The 20,909-nt window shown below is 41.0% G+C and overlaps 1 protein-coding gene across 22 annotated transcripts in view; it reads left to right on the top strand.

Moving 5' to 3' along the window:
* The window catches only part of LOC121290577 (target of Nesh-SH3-like), a 290,979-nt gene that overhangs the window by 162,273 nt on the left and 107,797 nt on the right, over positions 1 to 20,909 (top strand). For 11 of the 22 annotated variants that reach the window (XM_041211152.1, XM_041211169.1, XM_041211161.1 and 8 more), the window contains 12 exons: positions 268 to 357; positions 8,362 to 8,505; positions 9,033 to 9,176; positions 10,402 to 10,542; positions 11,185 to 11,319; positions 13,435 to 13,578; positions 14,109 to 14,252; positions 14,421 to 14,561; positions 16,962 to 17,111; positions 17,834 to 17,977; positions 19,012 to 19,155; positions 20,044 to 20,187. In XM_041211152.1, coding sequence (XP_041067086.1) covers positions 268 to 357; positions 8,362 to 8,505; positions 9,033 to 9,176; positions 10,402 to 10,542; positions 11,185 to 11,319; positions 13,435 to 13,578; positions 14,109 to 14,252; positions 14,421 to 14,561; positions 16,962 to 17,111; positions 17,834 to 17,977; positions 19,012 to 19,155; positions 20,044 to 20,187 — 1,665 coding nt within the window. The remainder of the gene's footprint in view (positions 1 to 267; positions 358 to 8,361; positions 8,506 to 9,032; positions 9,177 to 10,401; positions 10,543 to 11,184; positions 11,320 to 13,434; positions 13,579 to 14,108; positions 14,253 to 14,420; positions 14,562 to 16,961; positions 17,112 to 17,833; positions 17,978 to 19,011; positions 19,156 to 20,043; positions 20,188 to 20,909) is intronic. The other 11 variants (XM_041211167.1, XM_041211160.1, XM_041211153.1 and 8 more) reach the window with 10 other exon arrangements.

Genomic DNA, 20,909 nt, shown 5'->3' with positions numbered 1-20,909 from the left:
TTTAGAAGCATGGGAAAATTTACAGTACAGATGTAGGCCTTTCTTCTGTGACGTATATTGAACACTGATTTTCAATAGAGTGCTTGTAGGAAGTTTATAATTACACAATGTGTAGTGTGTGGCATGTGCACTGCATCAGCAGTGGAGCTTTAGCTGTATACTTGTAGTATAGATAGGTAAATCCAATAAACTAAATAGAAAATTGATTTATAAGCATTCTTGAGAGATAGCAGAAGTTTCTGTTTGGTTTTTTGTTGTGCCTTGCAGACTATGAGCTGTCGGTCTCTGACATTCCTTATGTGCTCAGTCCAATTCCAGTACCTGAGCTTCCTAAAGTAGGAAAAAAGGAATTCACAGGTACTCCCAAGAATATCAATGTTGGGTATGAATTCATGAATGGAGGAAATACTAATGCATGCAAGTTGTTAAATGTCATTGAGCTTTACTCAATTTTAAATGTTTGAATTGAAGTGACAAATATAGTTAGGATACATGTCATTGATGATATATCACACTTCAACACTAACACTGAGTCTTTTGTTTTACTTGTATGCAAAGTGTATTTGATAGTCAATACACCTTGTCCTGCATGTCCACTAATTATTCTAGCATAAGTATATGAAATGCCCAGCCCACTATGTGTCTCATGGACCTTAAGCACTTTTTCACCTTTGTTGGTCTATTTGTTCAATGTGCTGCACATTTCATGAATTTTAGAGACTGCACTTATCTTAAAGCATTTGGCAATTTGTCATGGTTACAATTGTGTGATGTTTATTGGATTATTAATGCTGCATGGAGCTTCTGTTGTCATTGTCACCCATGTGTGAATTTTATTGACTGATCGATGGATTATATTGTGGGTGGTTTGTTATTATGAGGTGTATTATTTAGTGCCTAATTTCCAGCTGTTCAAAAAAATCGTTGTGTAGGTCAACAATCAACAGCCTATGACAGGAATTAAAAGCTTCTGACTTGGTTTTTACAAAATTCTATTAATTCTTCTAAAAGGTTTGTTGTCACCTAGTTTTCAGTTCTGATGGAAGGAGTGCACTCAAAACATTAGTAGCCATTTCCATTTTTACATAAGGTTGGGCTTGCTGTGAGTCTGCAACATTTTCTGTTTTATATTTCAGGCTTTTGGCATTTAACTTTTATTTTTTTCTATCAATTCTTCTGTTGTTTCATTAAATGATTGCAGACACTTGTGTTTGGTTTCTTTGTTATATCTTCGAGACCATGTGCTTCCAACCCCTGACACTCCAGATGTGGTCAGCCCAACTCTAGTAGTTGAAATTAATAACATAAAAGAGAAAGATGTCACAGGAAATCCCAGCAATATCTATCCCATAGGCTGAATGTTATAGTGTAATTTTATGTGGAAAACTATTTTCCAAGAATCATTCTGCCCCTTCTCACATGATATGTTGCAGACTACACTCATGGTTCTGTTCATGATATGTGTGCTGATATACACAGATATTCTTTCCATATCTATTTTCCTTCTAAGAGCTGTTTATTAAAAATCTACAATCTTGCCTTAGATGTTTTTGTTGGTACAATGGCTCTGGTTGCTCCCTTGAACATACAGAGCATTGTGTATGTTTCCCTGCATTTCAATATCGCTAATATCTAACTATACATTAGTGTAAAGTAGAGGTATAACAACAGTATGATCTAACCTGGATATCTGTATGATTTGATTGTGTGTTTCTTCACGTTCTGAAGGTAGACAGAGCAAACATCACTGCAGATCATGTGGGGGGTTGAGAATTTCCTGTAAAGTATGTTCCTGAAAGTGCCTCCATGGTCACAGTGTTCAGGATAGAAAGTGGGTGGACATTGGGCATGTGCCAAAGTAAAGGACATCACTGAGATGGTGCAAGACATTTTGAGAGGGGAAAGGGAGCAGGAAGAAGTCATGGCCCTTATGAAAACCAATTGCAGAGGGAGAAAAAGCATTGTGGTCCTGCAGTCCGAGTTTCAGGAGCTAGGGCGAAAGTTGAAGAGGAGGATGTGAAAGGTGGTAATCTCAGTGTCACACATTAGTAAGCATAGGAGCAGTAGGATGAAACAGGTTAATGCATGGTTGGAGAAATAGTGCAGGAGATGGGGCTTCAGCCACGTGGGGCATTGGTACCAGTTCTGGGGCAGGAAAGATCTGTTTAAGATGGATGATTTGCAGCTAAACAAAGTTGGGACTGATGTCCTCGTGGAGAGGCTAACTGGTACTGAGGGGTAGATTTAAGCTAATTTGGCAAAGGTTTGTGCATGACGATGAAACTTTATAGAAGGCAAAACAAGGTGCACAGAGAACTGGGATAAAAAATAACCCTAGGATAAAGAATAGTTCAGAGATTGGATGGATCAGACAGAAAAAATTTGAGGTGGTGTAGGATGAGTTTGGAGCGCATGTATGTGATAAATAAGGCTGGTGAACTGCAAATACAAAATGTTACATGGTACCATGATATAGTGGCAATTACTGAAACCTGGCTTAAAGGGGAGAATGAGAAATTTAATATTCCTGGCTGTAAGGTATTCAGAAAATATAGGCAAAGCAAGAAATGGGGAGAATGGTGGTATTGATTTAAAAAATTGTTATAATATTGGAAAGGGATGAAGGGGTTACATTGTCAAAAACAGATCTATTTGGTTAGAACTAGGGAAAAATAGAGGAGCTATTATGTTACTGCATGTATTCTACAGGCCACCAAATAGCAGGAAGGAGAGAGGAGCAAATTTGCAGGCAAATTACAGAAAGATGCAGGAATTAGAAGGTCTTGAACATTCAAGTGGTGATAATGGAGGACTTATAAGGTGGAATCTTTTACCCTCTCTCATAGTGGGTTTGGTCGTGGAGGACATTTAATCAGGCAGGAGGGTGATGGTTGAGGACCATGCCAGCTTCCCACCTCCACCCCAATTAAGTCCGGGGTAGGAAAGCCCATGGATGCCCTTTCAACCCCACTGTCAATTGAGGCCCTTAACTGGGCAGTTAGCCCCATGTGGGGTTGCTTGCGGGCCCCAGGGGGTGTTTCTCAATCAAGGCGCTCAGTGCCTGGTTGAGGGACCTGACATCAGGAAATGGGGATTCCACTGAGAGCCACCTCGCTCTTGAAGGTGGGTGAAGCCCGTAAAATCCAGCATGTGACCTTCCTGCTGCCTACCCACTTTCCCCCAACCTGTATGAAATGTTATGGGCATGGTGGAGGTGTTGGGCAGCCTGCCCACCCTTAGACCTGTTGAGAAGAGGCCAATTTACAGCCTCTTAAGGACCCCATCCTGCCCTTATCACCATTTTACCCATGATAGGAGGAGGCCCATGCAAAGCAGATAGCCTGGCAGCTTTAGCTGTGTGGCTGGAGGCAAGGTGCAGGGAACTTCCTTTGCAGATCCCCTGTGCCCATCAAAGGCACTCCCCTGCCCCCTCCCCCAAGATCCCACTTCTCTCCTGGCCCCCAATCTCCATGATATTGCCTGCCAGCCTGACCCTGATGAAATCCCCCTGACTTACCTTGGTGTCCGACTCCAGCAATTCGGAATTGCATGTAGTCCCAGCAGTGGTCACTGCTCCCACCTGGTGCTGCTGGGAATACAGAGCTGCCTGTCATCTGATTGGATAGTATTTCTGTCCCTGTTGTTTATTTATTTATTTTGCGACCCAGTGTCGCAAGCGCTTCAATGATCTGTTATGTTCAGGAAGGTTGAGTACCATGTTGGCATTGGTCACTTAACCCAGCAGGTAGGCTTTCCACCCTGGTGCCAGCACCCCCCCACCCCACCTCTCAAGTCTGAGTGTAGTGACTGCATTGAACCATTGACAATATGTGTCCTTCGCTGCGTGGGCCAGCAGATATTTCCCATGCTGAGGTCACCCTGAGAGGATGGTGAAGAGATGGGTTCTGCCCCTGCAGCATGTGATACACTGAGACCTACATTATTGTTTTGGGGGCAACCTGGAGGAGCTGCATCTAGGCGCAGTGCTGGAACTGCAGGATATGTCAAAGTCAGGGTGGTGACATGCTGGGAGGAGAGCTTCAATGTGGCATTGGCACCGATTGATCTGCTGTCCTCTGTGCTGCACGTGCTTGTGCCTCCTTGCTATGGAAGGTTAGACCTTGTAGTGCCTAATGTGATATAGGCAGCATTTGGCCAAGGGGGTGTGGGATGGGGAACAGGCCTAGCAGCTTTGTGTGAGTGTTCAGCAGCAACGGGTGAGGAGGCACTGGAGCCCTGATATACCCCGCTCAGGTTGGGGTGGGCCATCCGCAAAGATAGTCCAGGTACAAGTGGCACTAATCAATGCTCTTCTCTCCTTTTCAGAAGAAGAATGCACATAATGCCGCTGAGCGGGTGAGGACTGGTGACGGGCTGGCACAGTTGGTGATTCTCAGCCACTTCGAGCAGGAGGCCCTAGATTTGGAGAGGGGCCATGCGCCCAGGTCCACCGGTGTCGGTGAGGCTGAGGTGCCACAGGCAGGTATGTTTGGCCAGCAGTGACCATTGTTCTCCCAACAGCCATGGCAGTGCTGAATGTTCAGTGATTGAAGTTTTCAACATGGCTTGACCATTGCTTATGGAAGGATGAGCGCATAATGATCTGGGGGACAGGGATGTACATTGACTTTGTCTCCACGTTAACTGATCCACTGCCCTTGTTCTTCCTTTCAGCATCAGTGGAGCAGGGCCAGGAGGAGGAGCAGCAGAGGACCCCTCTCACACCTGAGGGCCCTGAAGTCTCACCAGCATCATAGCATCTCCCCCAGGCAGGCACCAGCGCAGATACTAGCACCTCGGTGGGAATTAGAATATCGGCTAGTGTCCCGGGGCACAACGGTGAGGGCACTTCACAGTCGCTGAAGGAGCTGGCAGAGACAGAGAGTGCCCATGGTGCCAGCAGTCGGAGGACTGCAGAGGACTAGGTGCCTGATGATGTGCCTCTGGAGTCATCCACGACGCAACAAACGCAGGAAATGCGTGGGTGCTCTGGTGGAGATACATGGGGCTATGCTTGGCTTGGTGTCCGTGGTGGAGGAGTCTACGTGGACGAACGCTGAAGCAATGAGCCGCATGTCTGAGCGCCATGCTTCCTCCATGGAGAGAGTGGTGACTCTCATGCGGAGGCTCCTCCAGGAGACCCATCAGGGTTTCCTGGGGATGCACTCGGGCCAGCAAGCCCTCACATTGGCATTGATCTCAGCTGGTCAGTGCCAGTGTGGGAGATGGTCTGGGCACCAAGTTTCCCAATTTGGTGCCCATCCATCCACGGTGAGCAGGGAGGGCCGAAACTATCTCACGACGGCGCAGCAGCTGCCTGTCGTATCTGCGGGCTCCTTTCAGGGCGTTCTGGATGAGAGTGGCAGATCCTCCGCCCCTCTCCCAGTGACCATTGCATCTGGTGAGGCTGTGATGATTGGGGAGATGCCAGCTGTGGAACTGGGCGCTCCCTCCCAGGCGGGGCCAGCACAGGCTTCATGGGCCAGAGGACACTAGCCATGTTCATCGAGGCCAACAGGACAGCAGATTGAGCAGGCTGTCTCAGATGCCACACCCAGCAAGGGGGCAGCACCAAGACATAGCACCAGAAATCATAAACATACAGCACCTTAGGCACGCCATGAATTTATCACTGGTGCTTTTGTGTTGGCCCGCAATGAGGTCTTTATGAGTTGGTGTGATTTTTAACACCTTTGTCATTTTGTTTTATTAAGTTTCTTTGGTTGTAATATTAAATTCAGACATGTCATCACGGCTGAGGGTGCCTCTTTTCTTCTGCAGTTGGATGGTTTCCAAAAATGTCATGAGTGTTTTGTGGTACATTCAACTTTATTAACAAGGCCCTTAGTTACTGTTCCTAACCTGGAAGATTTGGCACCTAGGTATTGAGTATGGAGCCTACACCCAGGCTTGTCCTGGATGTCCATATGTGGTGTTCTAGCTGAAGATTCATTGGATTAAAGCCTCCCGGGTGTCCCTGCCTCCCTGCAGTATGCCCGGGTCAGTGTCTACCTCCTCAGCATTTCCCTGGGCATGCTCATCCTCTGAATCACTGCTGGACTCATCGTGTGCAGCTGCAGACACTGCGTCGACATCTTCATCATCCACTGCGTCCCCCCTTTCCAGCGCAAGATTGTGGAGAGCGCAGCATGCAACCACTATCACCAACACTTGATCTCGGGGGGTACTGGAGTGCGCCCCCAGAGTGGTCCAGGCATCTGAAGCGCATCTTGAGAAGACCAATGACTCTCTCCACCACAGGCCATGTGGAGGTGTGGATCCTATTGTATTGCTGCTCAGCTTCTGTTCTTGGATGACGGAGAGGCATCATGAGCCACCTTCTGAGTGGATAGCCCTTGTCACCCAGCAGCCATCCATCCAGCCGGGCTGGAGCACTGAAGAGCCCCAGCAGTTGGGAGTGTCTGAGGATGTAGGTGTTGTGGGAGCTGCCTGGGTAACTTGCACAGACTTGTACAATCAGCATCCTGTGATCACACCCTATCTGTACGTTCATGGAGTGGAAGCCCTTCCTGTTGACAAAGGAACCAGGCTCACCTGCTGGCACCTTGATGGCCACATGTGTGCAGTCTATTGCACCCTGGACACGGGGGAAGCAGCAAAGACCGCAAAACCTCTGGCTCACTGTGTCTGGCTTGCCTGGTCCAACAGTAGTGGATGAAGGCCAATGCACGCCTGAACAGAGTGCCTGTAACCTGCTTGACATAAGTGTGGACAGCTGTTAAGAGACACCACAAAGAACACCCACCGAGCCCTAGAAGGAGCCAGAGGCATAGAAGTTGAGGGCAGCCATGGCATGGGATGTCCACCCACACAGTTCGCGGAGATGTCAAGCCCAATCATCTGACAGATATAGTTGACTGTCTCCCTTCAGAGATGGAGCCTCCTTCAGCACTGCACCTCCGACATATTGTGGTAGCTGCTTCGCCGCCTGCCTACCCTGGCAGCAGGATAGTGGTGTCTTCTGCAGCCCCTTCCACCTTGGACTACCTCTTGGCCCTGTAGCCCTTTTGCCTACGCCTGACTCCCAAATGTGGCTCCCCTGGAGGCTGAATGTGCACTCCTTGCCTCCTCCCCCTTCTAGCCCTCCCTTCCTCCTCAAAGGAGGTGCCTCCAGTGGAGAGTTCAGCTCCCATTCCCAGGCTAAGGGAAGGCTTCCTGAAACCTGCAGGCCCAAAAAAGGTTCCTCACTGCAGAGTGCTGACCTGAAGGTTGTGAGTCCAAACCAAGCAGCTGGATTGCGTTTTGAAGTATTGCAGATCACACAGGCAAGTATCAGTAACTTTGGAAAATCAGTATTTGACAGAGCAAACTCGCGACCCCGCTTAGCCCTCTTATCTTGCCCGTGGATGAGGTTTATGCAAATGTGTCCTATCTGCTTGCCCGTTGCACCCGTGCGCTGACCAGAAGATTGCACAGGTGCCGAAAAATCGCCGTCGATTGGTGCTTCAAGGACCTTAAGCGGCTTGTTAATTAATGGCGGGCATGCATCGCATAAATTCCATCATGGAGAGTACGTTGACGTGTTGCCTGATTAGAAATAAATAACAATAATCAGCATTTCATATTTCCATGAATCATGGCAGAGACTTGCATTCGGTTCTTTATTGTGCCTTGCAGAATATGAGCTGCAGGTCTCTGACACACCATATGTGTTCAGTCCAATTGAAGAATCTGAACATTCTCACATAGGAAAACATAAAGTTAAAGGTACCTCCAACAACGTTGATGTCTTGTGTGAGGATACAGAAATGGAGTAAATAATTAAATGGAGTAAATAATTAAAAGTGCATGTTCAGGTTTGTGTGGTGACTGAATATTAGGGCACATGTTGTAGTTGCTTTACCACATTTTTCCCATTAATGTTTGGCTCTGCTGTGTCTTAAGCGTATTTGATAGTTAACACACTGTCTTGCATGGAATCCATTCACTGCCATCAATTGTAAAAACAACAACCATTTCAGCTCTTCTGGAATAAATGCATTTTTCTTACCCTTGTTGAATTATTTGGTCTGTGCTTCTATCATGAATGTTAGAGACTGTGCTTGGCAGTATAGTGTCTGGCAATCCATTTAATGTTAATGTTAAGAAAGAATAAGACTAATTCTGCAAAAGTATTACATGTTACTGATGTCCAAAAATACAAATGCATAGAACAATACAACTCGGATGTTATTCCCATGAGCAATTAAGATTTTTGTCTGGATTCCTTCTTATCCCCAGCAGACCATGAAGTGCCAATATAATGCTGTCTGGTAAATCAAATATATTCATAAATAAAACTCCAGAGTTTTTTTCAAGAGAGACTAAGAATTTTGTATCTGGCTTCCTTGTTATCTCCAGCAGACCATCAAGTGCCAACTCCTGACACTCGTAATGTGTTTACTTCAATCTCAGACTATGAACTGCCAGTCACTGACTCTCCATATGTGTTCAAACCAATCCCAGATTCTGAACCTGTTAAGATAAGAGAGAAAGAGGTTACAGGTACTTCCAACAATATTTGTGCCATGGGTGTGAACTTAGAAATAGAGTAAATAATTATTAGTGCATGTTGAGCTTTGTGATACAGTAACAAATGGTTAGCACACATGTTGTAGATACAGTGCCACTCTTTTATAGTTAAATGAGTATTTTAGTTTACTTGTGTCTAATGCAGATTTAATGGTGAATGCACGGTCTTGCATGGAACACGTTCATTCTTGTTACACAAAGTCTATGAAATGCGTTATCCACTGCATATCTCCAGAACGTAAGCATTTTTGGAAATGAGGAACATAAATAATATTTAGTGAAGTAGACATTATCTTATGCATAGTTTAGTTTTCTTTGAAGTGTATTATGTGTGCATTATATGGCTATTTTGGATTTTTTTATTATCACGAAACAAAAGATCAGTTCTGCATTAGTACTACATTAATATCCAGGCATACAAATGTATTGATCAAAATAACACGAGGATTATTTTCATGGGAGATTAAGAATTTTCTATCTGGATTCCTTCTTATTCCCAGCAGACAATGAGGTGCCAACCTCTGACACTCGTGATGTGTTCAGTTCAATCTCAGACAATGAGCTGCCAGTCACTGACTCTCCATATGTGTTCAAACCAATCCCAGACTCTGAACCTGCTAAAATAGGAAAAGATGAATTGACAGGTACTTCTGATGATATTTGTGTCTTTGGTGTGAACACAGGAATGGAATATATAAAACAAGTGCATGTTACCGTTTTATGCCACAGTGACTGTTCATTTTGGTACATGCCATACGTTCAACGCCACAATGTTACAATTAAATGAGTATTTGGTTTAGTTGTGTTTACAGTCCTTTCGATAGTCAGAACACAGTCCTTCATGGAACCCATGAATTGTTGCCCAAAGTACATGAAATACACAATCTGCTGCATATCCCTTGGAATTTATGCATTTTGCGTAACACAGTTAGATTATTTGGTTAATCTGCTTATTTGATGAAGCTTGGGCACCACATATCAAGAAGGATATCAAAGCAGAAGTGGATGGGGAATAGGTTTGGTAGCATGATAGTGGAGATGAGGACTTCCGCTTCTGTGGAGAGACTAGGGAAGCTGGGGTGTTCTCTAGAGCAATGAATGCTAATGGGCGATTGAATAAATATGTTCAAAGTTCTGAGGGATTTAGATAGAGTAGATAGGGAAAAACCATTTCCACTGGCATGAGGGTCAGTAGCCAAAGGATGCAGCTGTGAGGTAATTTACAAAAGCATGAGAAGTGACATGAGAATTCTTTTACACAGCGAGTTGTGATGTAGAAAGTACTGCCTGATAGGTGGGTTGATGCAGTTTCAATAGTAACTTTCAAAAGAGAATTAGTTAAATACTTGAAGAGGTAAAAAATTTCAGGGCTATGGGGAAAGGGCAGGAACATGAAACAAATGGGATAGTTCTTTCAAAGTATTAGCACAGGAATGATGGACCGAATGGACACCTTCTGTGCTGTATAATTCCATAATTTGGAAGCTGCTTGGCTGTAAGGAGTCTGTTAACTTATAATGGCTATACTTTTATGACATTTATTGTACGATAAATATATTTTACACAGTGGAAACAATGTTGTTGCATGGAGTTTCTTATTTATCACTTGTATGAAATGTTTTGAATATTATTCAATTAATTAGTCAATACATTGTTTTATAGAGTTTAATATTGTATGCAAAGTATATTAGTCACACAATCCATGTTTGCTTATAAATCAATTTAAAGTTATTGTAAAACAAAGATAAGTCTAATTGTTCTACATTGTAATGATGTCCAGCAATGCAAATGTCTTTATCAATACAAATGAGCTGTTATTTTTATGAGAGATTAAGAATTTTGCATCTGGATTCCATCTTATCTCTGCAGACCCTGAGGTGCCAACCTCTGACACTCATAATGTGTTCAGTTCACTCTCAGACTATGAGCTGCCAGTTACTGGCTCTCCATATGTGTTCAGTCCAATCCCAGATTCTGAGCCTGCTAACATAGGAGAAAAGGAAGTTGCAGGTACTTATGACAATATCTGTGCCTTGGAAGTGAACTCAGGAATACAATAAATAACTATGTGCATGTTGAAATTAGTGAAGTGATGTTAGGACACATGCTGCAGATTCTATGCCACAGATTTACAGTTAAATAAGCATTCAGTTTAATCGTATCTAAAGTGAATTTCATAGTTAATTTACAATATTGCATTGTTGCACAAAGATCATGAAATGAGTGATCCATTCTACTTTTCATGGAACTTAAGCATTTTGCTTCTCTCTGTTGGATTATTTGGTCAGCATGCTTATATCATTAAGTTTAGAGACTCTGTTCGGCTATAAGATGTCAGTCAGCCTATTATGGTTGTATTGTTGTGACGTTTACTGGATGATAATTAGCTTTTACATAATAGAAGCAATGTTGCTGCATGGAATGTCTATCATATCATGATTATATGAATCTTTTTGAATAATACTGAAGTAATTGATTTACACACTTGTATTTGGTTACTTTGGAATGCAATTTAATTATTATTATAATGGTAGAATACCACAACAGTGCCACATTGATGTCTGGGAATATGGGTATATTCATCTAAACAGCACAGGGATTATTTTCATGAGAAATTAAGAATTTTGTATCTGGCTTCCTTCTTATCCCCAGAGCTGCCAACCTCTGACACTCGTAATGTGTTCAGTTCAATCTCAGACAATGAACTGCCAATCACTGACTCTCCATATGTATTCAGTCCGATGCCAGATTCTGAACCTGCTAAGATAGGAGAGGATGAATTTACAGGTACTTCTGACTTTAGTTATGTTTCTGGTGTGAACACAGGAATGGGATAAACAATGAATGCATGTTGAGGTTTGTGCTACTTTAAGAGATGGCGAGGCACAATCTGTAGATTCTGTTGCCATGCTTTTGCAGTTAAATGAGTGTTTGGTTTGGTAATGTATGAAACCCATTCATCGTTGTTGCATAAAGTATATGGAAATAGCAAAATGCTGCACTTCTCCTGGATTTTATGCAGTTTGCCCATCTCTGTTGGATTATGGAATCAGCATGCTAATTTCCTGAAGTTTGGGCACCACATTTAAAAAGGATATCAAAGCCTTTGGAGTGAGTGGAGAATAAATTCACTAGAATGGTAGCAGGAATGAAGACTTCAGTTTTTTGGAGAGATTAGAGGAACTGGGATGAGTTTTCTTAAAACCAAAGAAGGCTAAAAGGAAATTGAATATTTGTGTTCAAAATTCTGAGGAATTTAGACAGAGTAAATAGAGAAAAGCTTTCACTCTGGCATGAGGGTTGTTAACTAAAGGAAACAGATGTGAGATAGTTTGCAAAAGAACCAGAGATAATATAAAGAGAATTGTTTTACACAGCTAGTTCCTATGATCAGCAATGCTGCCTGAACCAAAACATATTTAGAATTACTTATAAAAACAGATTCCACATCTTTTCAGGTAGAGCATTCGAGACAACTCTCTGAGTGAAAAATACTCTCCTCATCCCACCTCTAGATCTTTTACCAATGATTTTGAATCTATGATGAATAGTTATTGGCCATACACCAGAGGAAATCATTTTTCTCTATCCACTGTATTAACGCTGCTCATTGTCTTGAAAACTTTTATTAGATCATCTCAATGCCTTCTCTGTTCCAAGTTTCCAATCTCTCCTCATAACTGAAGTGTCTCATCCCTGATAACATATCAGTATATCTCCTCTGTATCCTTTTCAAGACCCTTACACCTTTCCTTTAATGTTATGCCCTGAATTGTCCACAATACTTCTGCAGAGGCCTAATCAATGATTTATAAAGTTCTTGCATGGTCTCTTTGTTTTTATATCCTATATATATACCCAAGTAATCCATGTGCTTTTTTAACCACTTTATCAACCAGCTTATGGATTTAAAGATTTATATATTTAGACAGCAAGGTCTCCTGATCATCTACACTTATCAAAATTATACTATTTACTTTATAATGTTTTTCAAAATTAGTCAAACCTGAGCTCACCATTTCACACTTTGCCACACCAGTAATGCTTCTGCCCATTTCACCACCCTATTTCATCTTGGGCCTATAACAGTCCTCATCTATAGCATTGCCAAGTTTTGTGTCATCAGTAAACTTTATAATGTTGCTCCCTACACTCGAGTCTAACTCATTTGTAAAAATTGGAAAGACTAATGCACTACAAACTGACCCTTGGGCAATACAACTGCAAACGACCTCCCAGTCTGTGAAGCATATATTCACCATCACTCTGTGCTTTGTATTACTTCTGTCTCCACATCATTGGCTTCAATTTTAACAGGCCTCTGTTGTGGCACTTTGTTGAATGCATTCCAAAAGTCCAGATACACATCTACCTTGGCCAATCTTCTTTGGTACCACATCGAAGAATCCAGTAAAGTTAGTCAGGCACAGTTAGCCTTTAGCGAAATCTTGCTGGATTTTATTAATTCACCATGCCTTTCCAAATGAAAGCTTATTTTACCTTTAATATTGGTTTTCAGTAACTTCCCCATCACTGATGCTAGGCTAACTGGTCTATAGTTCCTTAGTTTATTCCTAACCGTTTCTTGAAAATAACATTGACAACCTTCCAGTCTTCAAGCACTTCTCTATCCAATGAGGATTGAAAGATTGTGACCAATGTCTCTGCTATTTCTACCTTTGTTTCTTTCAGCTACCTTAGATGCATTATGTAGATGAGATGTATTATTAGTTGCATAATGTGAGATTACAAAGGAATCAAATTAAAGTGATAATGAAAGAATAAGACCAATTGTGTTTCAATATAATGCTGTCAGGTAAATCAAATATAATCATCAGTAAAACTCGAATTATTTTCAAGAGACACTAAGAATTTTGTATCTGGCTTCCTTGTTATCTCCAGCAGACCATCAAGTGCCAACTCCTTACACTCGTAATGTGTTCAGTTCAATCTCAGACTTTGAACTGCCAGTCACTGACTCTCCATATGTGTTCAAACCAATCCCAGATTCTGAACCTGTTAAAATAAGAGAGAAAGAGGTTACAGGTACTTCCAACAATATTTGTGCCATGGGTGTGAACTTAGAAATAGAGTAAATAATTATTAGCGCATGTTGAGCTTTGTGATACAGTAACAAATGGTTAGCACACATGTTGTAGATATGCGTCTACACAGTGCCACCCTTTTATAGTTAAATGAGTGTTTGGTTTACTTGTGTCTAATGCAGATTTAATGGTGAATGCACGGTCTTGCATGGAACACGTTCATTCTTTTACACAAGGTATATGAAATGCGTTATCCACTGCATATCTCCAGAATGTAAGCACTTTCAGAAATGAGGAACATAATATTTAGTGAAATAGACATTATCTTGTGCATAATTTAGTTTTCTATGAAGTGTATTATGTGTACATTATATGGCTATATTGGAATTATTTTTTAATTATAACGAAACAAAAGTTCTGCATTAGTGCTACATTAGTATCCAGGCATACAAATATATTGATCAAAACAACACTAGGATTATTTTCATGGTAGTTTAAGAATTTTCTGTCTGGATTCCTTCTTATTCCCAGCAGACCATGAGGTGCCAACCTCTGACACTCGTGACGTGTTCAGTTCAATCTCAGACAATGAGCTGCCAGTCACTGACTCTCCATATGTGTTCAAACCAATCCCAGACTCTGAACCTGCTAAAATAGGAAAAGATGAATTGACAGGTACTTCTGATGATATTTGTGTCTTTGGTGTGACACAGGGATGGAGTAAATAAAATAAGTGCATGTTACCACTTTATGCCTCAGTGACTGTTCATTTGGGCACATGCCATAGTTATTTTCAAGTGAGACTAAGAATTTTGTATCTGGCTTCCTTCTTATCCCCTGCAGACTATGAGGTGCCAACTCCTGACACTCGTAATGTGTTCAGTTTACTCTCAGAATATGAGCTGCCGGTCACTGACACCCCTAATGTGTTCAGTTCAAAACCACAATCTGAACCTGCAAAGATAGGAGAGAAAGAAGTTGCAGGTACTTCTGACAATATTTCTGCCTAGAACATTAACTCAGGAATGGAGTAAATAACAAGTGCATGTTGAGTTTTGTGCTAAAGCAAGAGAAGATTCAGACACATGCCGTAGGTGCTACGCCACACTTTTACAATTAAATTAAGTTTGATAGTCAGTACACTATATTGCATGCAGCTCATTCAGTGTTGTGGCACAAATTATATGAATTATATTATCCACTGCACATCTCCTGAAATTTATGCATTTTGCTTCTCTCTTGGATTCTTTGGTCAACATTCTTATTTCATGAAGCTTTGAGGCTGTGCTTGACTAGAAAGATGTCTGTCAACCTATCAAAGTTGTACTGTCATGAAGTTTATTGTTGATAATTAGTTTTATGTGGTGGAACAATATTATTGCATGGAGTATCTGTTATCATGGTGTTTAGTGTAATTGATAATCAATTCACGGCCTTGCATCTAACTCATTTGTTATTATTGTGTGATGTACCTGAAGTGAGCAATCCATTGTATATCTGATGGAATTGAACCATTTTGCTTATCTCTGTTGATTATTTGGTTACATGCTTATTTCATGAAAGGAATTTATTGTCATTGCACAAAGCATATAAAATGAGCTCACTACTGACATTTTGTGTAACCGAAGCATTTTGGTTATCACCGTTGGATTATTTGGTCAGCATGCTTATTTCTTAAAGTTTAGAGACTGCCCATGGCTATAAGTTCCTGTCAACCTGTCATCACTATATTGTGAAGTTAATTGGATAGAAGAATTAACTTTTACATAATGGAAGCAATATTGCATTGAGTCTCTATTGTCATATCACTATTGTATGAATCTTTTTGAATAATATTGAATTAATTAATGTTCACACTGAGTATTATTTAGTATTGAATGGAATGTATCATTTTATGCTGTATTTGGTTACTTTGGAATGCATTTAATTATTACTAAAATGATAGAATACTACAACACTGCTACATTGATGTCCAGAAATACAAATGTATTCATAAAATAACACAGGGATTATTTTCACTAGAGATTAAGAATTTTCTATCTGGATTCCTTCTTATCCCCAGCAGACCATGAGGTGCCAACCTCTCACACTCGAAATGTGTTCAGTTCAACATCAGGCTATGAGCTGCTAGTCACTGAATCTCCATATGTGTTCAAACCAATTCCAGACTCTGAACCTGCTAAAATAGATAAGGATGAATTGACAGGTACTTCTGACAATATTTGTGTCTTTGGTGTGAACAGAGGAATGGAGTAATGTGTTATTGGATGCTTATATGCATGTTGTGGTTTCTGCTACAGTGACAGTTAGGTTGGATACAGTATAGAAGCTACACCACAGCATAACTGTTAAATGAGTATCTGGTTTAGTTGTGTGTTTAGTATAATTGATAATCAATTCACGGCCGTTCATGGAACCCATTTGTAGTTATTGTACGATGTACCTGAACTGAGCAATCCATTGTATACCTAATGGAACTGAATCATTTTGCTTATCTCTGATGATGATTTGGCTATGTGCTTATTTAATGAAAAGTGGTCACACATCAATGAAGATATCAAGGTATCAGGGAGGTTGGAGATTTGCTGACATGGTGGTAGAGATGAGGACTTCAGTTTTGTAGAGAGACTAGAGAACCTGGAATGGTTCTCCTTAGAGTAAAGAAGATTAAGGGGAAATTGAATAATTTTGTTCAAAATTCCGAGGGATAGAGTAAATATGGAAAAACAATTGCTATTCGCTTGAGGATCAGTTACTAAAGGGCATAGATGTGAGGAATTTGTAAACGAATGAGGTGATAGGAGGATATTTTTTGTACAGTGAGTTGTTGAGACCTGGAATGCACCATATGAAAAGGTAATGAATGTTGTTTCAAATGTACCTTTCATAAAGGATTTGGATAAATACTTGAAGGGGCAGATGCAGGACAATGGGAAAAAAGCATGGGGAATGAGACTAATTAGAAAGCTCCTCAAAGAACTGGGACAGACATGATGGGCCAAGCGGCCTCCTTCTACGCTGTCTGATTCCATGACACTGCGCTTGGCTGTCATTTATCATGGCTGTACTGCTGTGATGTTTATTGGATAATAAATATCTTTTATGTAGTGGAAACAATATTGCCAAATGGAATGTCAGCTTCATCACTTTTGTTTGAAAATTTTCAAATATTATTAAATTACTTTGTCAGTCTGTTATCTGTTTAATATTGTATGGAAAGTATTGTTTGCATTTGAATCCATTGAGAGTTACTAAATTGAAAGAATCAGATCAATCATGCTACTTTGTGCTGTTGTCCAGTAATACAAATATATACGTCAATACAATGGAGGTGTTTTTATTTTCACAAGAGGTTAAGAATTTTGCATCTGGCTTCCTTCTTAGCCCCAGCAGACCATGAGGTGTCAACCCCAGAAACTCACAATGTGTTCAGTTTAATCTCAGACCCTGAGCTGCCAGTCACTGAATCTCCTCATGTGTTCAGTCCAATCCCAGAATCTGAACTTGCTAAGATAAAAGAGACTGAAATTGCAGGTATTTCTGACAATATTTTTGCCTTGATTATGAACTCAGGGCTGGATTATGTAATTAAATGCATGTTGAGATTAGTGCTAAAGTGACAATGTTAGAACACATGTTGGAGGTGCCATGCCACACCTTTGCAGTTAAATGAATGTTTGACTTCATTGTATGTATAATGTATTTGATGGTCAGTGCAAATGCAGAGCAATGGGCAAAAAGCAGGGGAATGAGACTAACAGCCTTGCATGGAGCCCATTCATTTTTGTTGCACAAAAATTATTAAGTTAGCAATCCACCCCACAGCTCCTGGAATTTATGCATTTTGCTTATCTCCATTGGAACTCGATGAAGTTTGGAGACTGTCCTTGGCCATACAATGCCTGTCAACCTATCATCACTATATTGTGAAGTTTATTGGATGATAATTAATTTTACAAAGTGGAAGCAATGTTGCTGCATGAAGTGTCTGTTGGCAAATCACTCATCTATGAAGCATTTTGAATAATATTGCATTAATTAAATTACACACTAAGCATAATTTAGTATTATATGAAATGCATTATTATATTTGGTTACATTGGAATTGATTGAAATGTATTATAATGAAAGAATTAGTTCAACTCTGCAACAGTACTACATTGATGTCCAGGAACACAAATATATTCATCAAAACAATGCAGGGTTAATTTTCATCAGAGATTCTGAATTGTGTATGGCTTCCTTCTTATCACCAGCAAACCATGAGGTGCCAACGTCTGACACTCGTAATGTGTTCAGTTTCATCTCAGGCAATGAGCTGCCGGTCACTGATACTCCTAATGTGTTCAGTCCAATCCCCGATTCTGAACCTGCTAACATAGGAGAGAAAGACATTACAGGTATTTCTGACAATATTTGTGTCTTTGGTGCGAACTCAGGAATGGAGTTAAATAATAAGTGCATATTGAGCTTTGTACTACAGTGACAGACAGTTGTGACACATGCCGTAGATGCTACGGGCAGAATTTAATGTAACTGACACTAGTCCAGCCCACTGGTCGGAGAACTGGTGAAAAATATGCATCGCTTCTGAGGGGGAGGCCCTAATTAAGGGATTAAGTACCTCTCAGGCATTTAATTGGCCAGTGGTGGGTCTTGGGGGACAGGACTCTGGGGATAGAAATCCCGCGTGCCGAGGGCTGCAGGCCAATTAGAGGCCGGCAGCTGTCCATTACAGGCAGCGCCACTGTGAGCAGTGGCTGCTGCCAGTATTGTATCCAGGGAGAGACCGAGGATCACTGAGGGACCCAGGCAATAGTTGAAAATGGGCCAGATGGGAGTTGCGGGGTGGGAGGGGGCAGGGGGTTCGGAGACAAGGGCAGGGCTGACTTAAGGTGGCCACACCCTTGCCAATGCCAGGTCCCTCAATTGGGCACTAAATTCCTTTGAAAGAGGGACCTCCTTCAAGAACATAGTCAGATACTATTAGCTTCTAACAAAATCATCCCCGGCCTTGAGTCACATGCCTTTCCAAACAAAGTATATTCTGTCCTTAATAGTGGTTTCCACCGATGCTAGGCCGACTGACCTGTAGATACCTTGTTTACCTGTCTCCCCTTTGTTGAATACTGGTATAACGTCAGTAACTATCCAGTCCTCTGTATCCAATGAGGATCTGCTATTTGTACTTCTGCTTCTTTCAGCAACCTCAGATGCATTGTGTAGAATTTAGAATTATATAAAATGCATTATTAGATATACAATATGTGGTTAAACTGGAATCCATTTAAAGTAATAATAATGAATGTATAAGACCAATTGCACTAGAGTGATACGGAATAATGATGTCTGGTAAATCAAATGTTTTCATTAATACAGTTCAGGTGTTATTTTCAAGAGAGATTGAGAACCTTGGCTTCCTTCTTATCCCCAGCAGACCATGAGGTGCCAACCCCTGACACTCCTAATGTGTTCAGTTTAATCTCAGAATATGATCTGCAGGTCTCTGACACCCCTAATGTGTTCAGTCCAGTCCTAGAATCTGAACCTGCAAAGATAGGAGAGAAAGAAGCTGCAGGTACTTCTGACAATATTTCTTGGGTGTAAACTCAGGGGTGGGTTAAGCATTTATATGCATGTTGAGGATTGTGCTAAACTGTCAGGTGGTTGGGGCACATGCTGTAGATGTTGCGCCATACTTTTGCAGTTTACATATGTGCAAAACATAATCTGTCTTGCATGGAACTCAATCATTCAGTGCTTCCAAAATTATTTGTGCCTTGAGTGTGACCTGAAGCAGAATGAATAATTGTGTGCTGGTTGTGATTAGTGCTAAAGTGACAGAATGTTAGAACACATGCTGTAGTTGCTATGCCCCACTTTTACAGTTAAATACATGTACTTGTTTGTAAAATGTATTTGATAGTCAGTGCACTGTATTGCATGGAACCCATTCATTCCTGTTGCACAAAATAAATGAAATGAGCATCCCATTGCATTTCTCCTGGAGGTAATGCATTTTGCTTCTCTTTGTTGGATTATTTGATCACCATGCTTGCTTCATGAAGTTTAGAGCCTCTGCCTGGCTGAGAAGTGTCTGTCAACCTTTTCTGACCTTATTATTGTGAAGTTTATTGGATGATAATCATCTTTAATTTGCTTTTAACAGTGTTGGTGTATCAATGTCTTTATCATTTTACACTTATTTGAATTATTTTGAACAATCGTGAATTATTAATTTATGCACTGAGTATAATTTAATATTGTATGAAATTTAATATTGTATTATTCAACATACAATATTTGAAAATGTTACAATCACTTAAAAGCTATTCTAATGAAAGAAGATCGGTTTTACAACAGTGCTGTATTGATGTCCAGTAATGCAAATCTATTTATCAAAACAACACTGGGATTACTTTCAAAAGAGATTGAGTTTTGTATTTGGCTTCCTTCTTTGCTGCAGCAGACCATGAGGTGCCAACCTCTGACACTCCTAATGTGTCCGCTTTACTCTCAGACTATGAGCTGCTGGTCACTGACCCTCCAAGTTTGTTCAGCCCAATCCCAGAAACTGAACCTTCTAAGATAGGAAAGGATGAAGTTACAGGTACTTCTGATAATATGATAAATGCATGCTGAGGTTTGTGCTAAAGTGACAGATAGTTAGGGTACATTCTTTAGATTCACTTTAACAGTTAACTGAGCATTTTAGTTGTGTGAATAGTGTATTTAATAGTCAATGCACAGCTGTGTATGGTAGTTATGCATAGTGATTGCACAAAGCACATGAAATAGGAAATCTGCTGCATATCTCCTGCGATTTGTATATTTTGCTTACCTCTGCTGGATTAGTTGGTCAAAAAGTTTGGGCACCACAATTCAAGAAGGTTATTGAGGCATTGGAGAGAGTGTAAAATTGCTTTGTTAGAATGGAAGTAGAGATGAGGGCTTCAGGTTTGTTGAGAGTAGAGAAACTGGAATGGTTTGCTTTAGAGCAATACAGGTTAAGGGGAGATTGAACAGATATTTCAAAATTCTGATGGGTTTAGAAAGAGTGAATAGGGAGAAACTGTTTCCACTGACATTCAGGTCAGTAACCAATGGACACAGATGCGAAATAATTTGCAAAAGAATCAGAGATGACATGTGAACCTCTTTTAACAGCAGGTTGTTATGATCCAGAAAACTGCCTGATAAGATGGTGGGTGCAGATTCAATAGTAATTACAAAAGGGAATTGGATAAATACGTGAAAGGGAAAAATTTACAGGGCAATGGGGAAAAAGCAGGGGAATGAGACTATTAGGATCGTTCTTTCAAGGGCTGGCAC

The sequence above is a fragment of the Carcharodon carcharias genome, chromosome 18 (genome assembly GCF_017639515.1).
Source record: "Carcharodon carcharias isolate sCarCar2 chromosome 18, sCarCar2.pri, whole genome shotgun sequence".
NCBI lineage: Eukaryota > Metazoa > Chordata > Chondrichthyes > Lamniformes > Lamnidae > Carcharodon > Carcharodon carcharias.
Note: the sequence above shows the minus strand (reverse complement) of the source record. Positions and strands in the feature narration are given on the sequence as shown.